The sequence below is a fragment of the Numenius arquata genome, chromosome 1 (assembly GCF_964106895.1).
Source record: "Numenius arquata chromosome 1, bNumArq3.hap1.1, whole genome shotgun sequence".
Taxonomy (NCBI): Eukaryota; Metazoa; Chordata; class Aves; order Charadriiformes; family Scolopacidae; genus Numenius; species Numenius arquata.
This window is the reverse complement of record NC_133576.1, coordinates 15749298-15757053: the sequence shown is the minus strand read 5'-3', so window position 1 is coordinate 15757053 and position 7756 is coordinate 15749298. Positions and strand designations below refer to the sequence as shown.

Genomic DNA, 7756 nt, shown 5'->3' with positions numbered 1-7756 from the left:
TTGCAGTCATGTTGCAAGTTGCTCCATGTTTTACAAAATCAAGACACTAATTTTTGAGCCTGGAAGTTCAACAAAATCAGTTTATATTTCATGCAGCCATTTATGAAGACCTTGGCCTAAACTCTTTGACAAGTGAATTCAATCTAGTATGTCTTAGCTTTACTTTGTTTGTTTATTTTTTTAATTGTCACCCTTCGTTCATTCACAACAGATCTTTAATTCACTTCAAATTTATAAGGCCCATAATAAATTTGCATTCCAAAGATGATGCTTCTTTGATTTAGGGAAGATTGAAAACTGAAGAATTGAAATTTAGATAGGATTTTTCTCTCTAAACACCATAGTACTTGGATTTTGGTGGATGTAAACCCTGATTCTTATTTCCTGTGTACTGGCATATCTCTTCTGGTATCCGAACCATATTCCAGAATACACTACATCTTAACTATAGTTCACCAGATTTAACAATGGCAAATTAAACAGCTTTCCCCAGACCTCAGATGACAAATGAGCAGCTACAGATTTTTAAGCTGGGTAAAATTCTTCATTAATTCCCATACAGGAGAACATCAAACTCTTTGATGCTAAAGATCTCAGAAAAAACTCCTTTCCTTAGAGAAAGACCTTCAATCCTTTTGTATAGGTTCATCTTCCCCATTTTCTTCCACACCCTTGCCTCTAGAATCTTTATTTTCTGTACAGACTTAGCATGTCTTTACAGGGCAAATATTGGTTCTCCCTCTCTGTGTCTTAGGCTTTGTATTTCACTTCTCTGTTTCTATCCCAGCATTGCTTTTACCAGTGTGGTTGACAACGATATTTGTTAACTAACTTGTGCTCCTTCTCTAGCCTCCTTGAACTACTCAAACAAATTGGTAACAAAACCAGACATTACCATATGAGAGACTCATTTGCTCTGGCATTCACCTCTAAGTCTCTATTTGCTGCCTATTGCAGCTGAGAATCAGGGCTTCAGTGTTTAGGATCTGCTAAACCATACCTTGCAGGGTACAGAAAGATTCTGAGACCAAACAACCTGTCAGGTTTTTTTCCACAAAATAAATCAGTAATGGAACTGGTGTAGAACACAGCAATGAGGTTACCTGTGCTGAATCACAGACATCTGATACAAAAGCCGCAGGTGTAAAGAACACACAAAATTGCATGTGGAGATCTATCAAGTCAATAGTTAGAAAGTTGTCCAGCATAAAAGTGTCTCATGTGAAATGTTCAGTGTTCACAAGCAAAGTTTTGTAAACTTAAGAAAGCTTAATTTAAATATAGACACAAGTAAAAGCTAAACTAGCAATTTTTCTTTTTTTTTCTTTTTGCATATTTTTGTTAGGTGCTTCTTCTCTGCCTAAATATAAAGTCCAGAGTGCAGCTGGTGCAAATCCTAGCCATGGATTTCAAGCAAGACAAAGATAGTGTCAGACACTGATCCAACTGAACTAAGGACCCATGTACTTTGGGAGTTGGCTTTGGGGGAAAAATTCTCACACAGATACACAGAAGACAACTAGGAAGAACACCAGCCCAAACACAATAAAACAAAATACAAAACACCAACATATATATGCAGATCAGGAATCAATCTTTCACACTGATCCTACATTCCTTGCATAGCTTTGCATATGCAGAGAATGCGGGATGTGGCCCTTCAGTTAGACGTTTTTGCAAATGAAGAAGGGAAGATTATTTTCAATGGTAACATTTTAAGTTATTTTGGCATCAGCACAAATTACCAGGGGCAGGATCAGATTCCCACACAAATATGGAAGCTCTCTAGCGAGCAAGACAGGGATGAGAGAACAATACAGCAGATTAGTTCTTGTCCAGTGACCAAAAAGAAGGGAAATCCTAGTTATTAAACACTTCCAAAACTTTAATTACTTTTTCGAATAAGAAGAAAGACTACAGATTCTATCATCCCCCAAACCAAGGGAACACTGCTAGAAAAATCTCTTTCTCAAAAGGAACCGCCCTTCAGCAGATATAAATTCTGAGATGGAACCAAAAAAGGAAACAACAGAACCTTGGTAAGAGCCAAAAAGAGAACCACGTAATTCAAAAACAAAGTAGCAGTTCAAACGATACTGCAGGATGCACAAACTCTAGTAGATAATCTCACAGACGACTTCACAGAGCCCCTCATCGACCCAGGTAATTCTTGATTCCATTAGAAAAGAGAGAGAGAGAGAATAATACTAGAAAAGAAAATTAAGAAACATCCTTCCTCTTTTTAAAAATAAAAATCAAGATCATCTCCCCTCCCCCCCTCTATCTGGAAGCAGGTTAGCTAACCTTAACAGTCTCAATTTAAAATAAAATATATATTTATATATATATTCATATATATAATAAAAGAGAAGATATTAGTGGCAGTGTACGCAAAACGAAAAAGAAAACAAAGAAAAATTACTTTTAACAATCTCACTTTTTTTGTTTTTTTACACAAATACTGTTGTAAATATATTAAAAAAATCAGCATTCTATCTGGTAAACGTCACTTTTGCCCCTCTATAAAATTTTGAATTAAAAAAGTCCCAAGAACTCTTTTTTTTTTAATTATTATTCCCCTCCCCACCCACCCTCTATTCCTCTTTCTTCCACAAGAATAAATCCTGATGCAACTTTTTTTTTTTTTTGCAAAGATTGTGGGAACTAACCCTTCTCTTGTACCTAGATCCATAGGTTGCAACCTCTGATATCTTTGATTTTCCTCTGTGTTCTCTTTGCCTTCTGTGAAAGTCCCTCTTGATTGTGCTGAGGCCCTGGGCTCAGCGAAGACACTGAATAAATTACAAAAAAGCCACCGTTGCTCGTTGTCTGAATCTTCTTGGTTTCTGCTGTAAGGTGGTGGTGGTGGTATGGGAAAAGCAGCGGGGAGGGTGCGCCAGAGAGCATGGGATGGAGCAGAATCCAGGTGAGGAACCTCTGATTCTTTTTCCTCACCCTGCAGGGACTCCACACTATCCAAGCCACACTGCCTCGCACTTCCCTCAGCCCTTTCGTGTGTTTGTGGATGTGTGTGTGTGAGAAAGCAGACACGTGGTGGAAACCAGCAGGGCCTTGTTTCCTCTGGTTGCTGCTCAACCAGAAGCAAAATATTCCACAGTTCTAACTGGATACTGTGAAGTCCAAAAGCGGTCAGCATTGTGAATTATGTCCATTGAAACACTGCGAGCGGTGTACTTACAACGACAGTAGGCCTTGTAGATTTGTAATATATTTTGTTTTGTTTCTTTTTTTGTAGTGCTCTTCACAAGTGAGAAAAAAGAAATTGTTTTTTGTTGTTTTTTATCTTTTCTGTCTGTTTTTTGATTTTTTTTGTGGTTTTTTGTTGTTTGTTTTTTGTAGTAAAGAAGGGTTGTATTTAGAGGCCAGTAGCTAGAGATCCAACCAGTGGAGCTCATGAAGCACTACCTGGCCTTAAGGCCACCATCCAAGGGAGGTTGGGAAAATTATTATTCACCCAGCCTCCGGAAATGTAATGTACCAGCAGGCAAAAAACAGTTCTTCATGTAGTACAAAAACAACAAAATGAAACGAACCCAAAAAAAGGAGGAAAATAAAGGTAAAAATGAAACAAAAATCATTTCTTAAATTCTAGTGCCATAGCTTTTTTTGTCGTTTCTATTTTTTTGTTCATAACAAAGAGAGAGAGAGAGATTCTACTTATCCGTCTGACACATGCATCCTCATGTGGTCGTTGAAATGCTCGATTTGGTCAAACTTAGCTGGACAGACAGAGCAGACGTACGTGGTCCCCTCTGTGCAGGCCACCACCCCGGCAGGGACGGCCCTCGCGCCAGTGCCGGTGGCTCCAGGCGTGCCGTTGGTGGCGCTGTGCAGAGCCACATGCCTCTCCAGCAGGGTCTTGTGGGAGAACTTCTTCTTGCAGATGTAGCACTCGTAGGACTTCTCCCCGCGGTGGAGGCGCATGTGAACATTAAGGGAGCTCTTCTGGGTGAAGCGTTTGTTGCAGATACTGCACTGGTATGCCCTCACGCCAGTGTGCGTCACCATGTGTTTGATTAGGTAATCCTTTAAAGAGAAGGAGCGCCAACAGATGCTGCATTGGTGGGGTTTCTCACCTGTCCATTACCAATGAGAGAGAGAGAGAAAGAAAAAAAAAAACAGACAAAAAACAAAACAAAACAAAAAAAAAATTAAACCAGCTCGGTACAACTCTTTGCAATAAACTAGTGGTAAGTCTCACGGGTGTCTTTGGAGAGGTGCTCTGGTTAAGAAAGTGTAATTCTGCTAATAAGCGTGTTTTGATACACAACATTTTTGCAACCAGAGGTTTCAAAATGCTTTACAAAGGGGACTGTAGGTATTCCAAATCCACATACAGTAAAAAGGAGCTCAGGTGATCTCTTCAAGATCACATAGTAGGCACTGACCAAGACAGGACTGGAGTTAAAAGGCCCTGGCACCCACCCCCAGCTTCAATGGCACAGCCTCTCCTGCCTTGCTCCTCACGCTCATTTCTAGACAGGTCTTAGTTTAGTTACTTTACCTTTCAGTGCCCCCATCTCCCTACCTGTATGCAGTAAAAGCACGGACAAAGCTGGTGATTACTAGATAGCTCCAAATTGCTTTAAATTTCTCATTAGAGAAATGCTAGAGATTGCCAAAGGAATACAACACTTTACAAGAGGTTTATATTCGCTGCTCCTTTTTCTGGTCAAATCTCATGGCTGAAACATGGATAAAAGTAACTGAAAAGGGAACGTCAGTACATTGAACTGCCTAGGCCAGCCAGTACCATGCAAAGGGCAACATAATAGATAAACCTCTCATGTAACAGACATGAAATTTAACTGATTTGACTGCCAATTAGATAAAAGAACTTATCAAGTAAACCAGAGATACAAAATACGTATGTCATCTACCACACTGCCTTGTGCGCCCAGGCCTGTTGTAAAACTGATTCTACCAACTTGTATAAGTGAACTCTGATCATATCCAGACAAACCAGTGACTACAAGGATGAACTGGAAAAAATATTTAGCTGAGCACATACGATTGGTTTGTCCAGACTACTCTTAATTCTTCCTCATCCTCAGAGTTCTTCTGGGAGACAATGCCATGGCCTCATGTTTCATGGTATCATGATATGTTGCTGTATTGATAGTGTAGACAATACCCAACACCCTGAATGCCCCATCAAAAACTGCTTTTAAATTTGTTTTCTGAATAACCTGTGATATATTTCAGGTGTAGAAATTCACCATCCCCAAAGCTGTCAGGGAGAGAGATTGTACCGTAGCTCTGTAACAATCAAAATGATCCTCTGTTTCACTCACTGAAAAATTATTTTCCTTTGGTCATTCCATAATTTCCCCTCTAGCAGTGATTCTTTTTTTTTTTTTTTTTTCCCCACAGACATCCTGCTTCCTCCTTTTTACAATCTGTCTGGCACTGTTTTAAATCTTGAAGAATCAATCTTCAGGGATCATCACACATCTGCGGTAATATACCATTTACTCTTTGTATAGTGAGATTACAATATACTACTTATATTCAATTTTAAGAGGAGATAATTAATATGGATTGGATGGGAAGGACCTACTTTTTTATCTCCCCTGAGTCTCTGTTTCTTTTTATTTTACAGTTTGCACATACGACGGTGACATCTGTGAATGAAATCCACATAGAATCATAGAATGGTTTGAGCTGGATCCACATGCTTCTCTTCCTTGCACCGATGATGAGTTTTTTCCTACTTGGTGAAAAACACTTGGTCAAAACACACTAAGTCTTTACTTTCCTGCTGGCTTTGCCGAACATAGCAGTGTGTTGAGTGTAGACAGGCCAGTGTGGTATGCTTGACACGTGTTATGTGGAAAATGATAGTTGTCAGTTATAATAATGTCTGATTAACTTATAAGAGACTGATTATATTTACAATACTCATTTTTGCCTTAGGCAATATATGTCCCTGAGTTTGTATTAAATCGGTCTCCTCTGCTCTAGACCCTGTTAAAACTATGCTATAAAAACACCCTGATTTTTGTCTGCACATGTTTCTAAGATACACCGGGTTCTGGCTTTCTAATCTTAGCTTCAAAACCTTCCTGGGATTTCATCTCTCCTAAGAATCTCAAAACTTTTTAGGTTTTCTTTTCTGTATGCAAATTTATGTCCTTCCTAAGCGAGCACTGTAGATTCTTTATTCCCATGATTCTTCATCTTGAAGTCGGAGAAAACTTTGCTCAGTGAATTAAATGTACATATTCCTCCTTTTGGTTCTTTATTTCATATTTGGCTGGTTTTAGACAGCAATGTGGGACAGTTATCAAATATTAATCACAGCGTGATATGTAGGAGAATGCAATGGTGGCTTATAAGGTGCACAGACACTGCATGTATTCTAGCATGTATTTCTACAACATTGCATGTCTTGGAGAACAACATTGTGGGATATATTAAAGCCAGTCTGCAGGGAACATGGAAAAATATCCATCTCTAGCATGTAGGTGTCCATGTAAAAGAAGAAAGGGAAGTAGGTTTCCATTGCATGGAAGGCTACATCAGAGTGTATTTTTTGGAAGCATAAAAACATCGAGATTGGGAGGCCTTTAAGTTGTTGTATTCCGATTTATGATTAGACTCCTCCATGGCTTCTCTTGTGAGCCCTCCAAACAGCAAGACTAATTCAAACATTTGCATATCCAAAATCTTTCCCTTTTTCCATGGATCTTTTCCAGAGCCACTTTGCCTGGCTTCTTTTAACAGGGCTGAGGAAAGTCATCCTGACAGTGGGAACAGCTGTCTCTTCTCAGTTTTCATAATGATCCTGTCCAGCACTAGACAAGGTAGCAGACATGCTTTCTCTGAGGCTGTACATATAAAGTTTATTTTCAGAAGGGTTTTCTGAAGCCCTGCCCTCTGTTGGTTAAGGTGCAATTATTCTGCCAGACACTCCAGGAGCCACTTTGCTCCTAAATGAACTTTGAAATCATTTACCTACCGAAATATTTCCTTTCCACCATAATTCATTATTTTGGGCATTCTCAGACCCGCACAAATAGAATATTAATTAATGATTGGAGATGCCTATCAATTTCCTTCATTGACTTTATGTGCAGTAGCTAGGAATATTTTAGATCAAGTCTTCCAATATTATTCTTTATCTGACTCCAAATACCAAATGCAGTGCACAGTTAGGGGTAGGGGAAATAAAGCATCTAATCTCAGTACTCAGTTATGTGTGAAAAAGCCTTTCTAGGTTTTAAAACAAGGATGCAGGTAGATATATTTGACAGTGTTCTGAAGGGGATATTTTTCTGATTTAAGACAACAGTATCTACATAGTATTTTAACTACTCATTCATAACAGAAAGATGGAGAACATAAACAGACACAAACAGGAATCTTGGGATTTAGGATTCTTGATCCTCACAATCATACATTTTTTACCAGTCCTGAGAAGTTGAATTTTTTGTATATGTACATTTACATGTCTGTCTCAGATGTCCAGAGGAATTTTTCATTTAAGTGATACTTGTAGATAAACAGAAGTTAAAAGTTCACGTACACACATGAAAATGAAATCTATTGGATATTACTAGGGAGGCATGACTTACATTCCTCCCATACTTTGGGCAATTTCTCCAGTTTCTACTCCATCTATCACAAACCCAGCATTTATTTTAAGATCTGACGTTAACAAAACCACTGCTTGGCGAGAGAAATACTTACTCTTTCTCTAAAGTAGAATTTCTCTCCAACATGAGAATGAGCT

At 38.8% G+C, this 7756-nt stretch overlaps 1 protein-coding gene across 2 annotated transcripts in view; it reads right to left on the bottom strand.

Annotated features, from left to right (window-relative positions):
• Window positions 1-3252: 3252 nt before the first annotated feature.
• ZBTB20 (zinc finger and BTB domain containing 20) overlaps window positions 3253-7756 on the bottom strand; it is a 168375-nt gene continuing 163871 nt past the window's right edge. For both annotated transcript variants that reach the window (XM_074148599.1, XM_074148608.1), the window contains one exon: window positions 3253-4097. In XM_074148599.1, coding sequence (XP_074004700.1) covers window positions 3679-4097 — 419 coding nt within the window. In that variant the 3' untranslated portion in view covers window positions 3253-3678. The remainder of the gene's footprint in view (window positions 4098-7756) is intronic.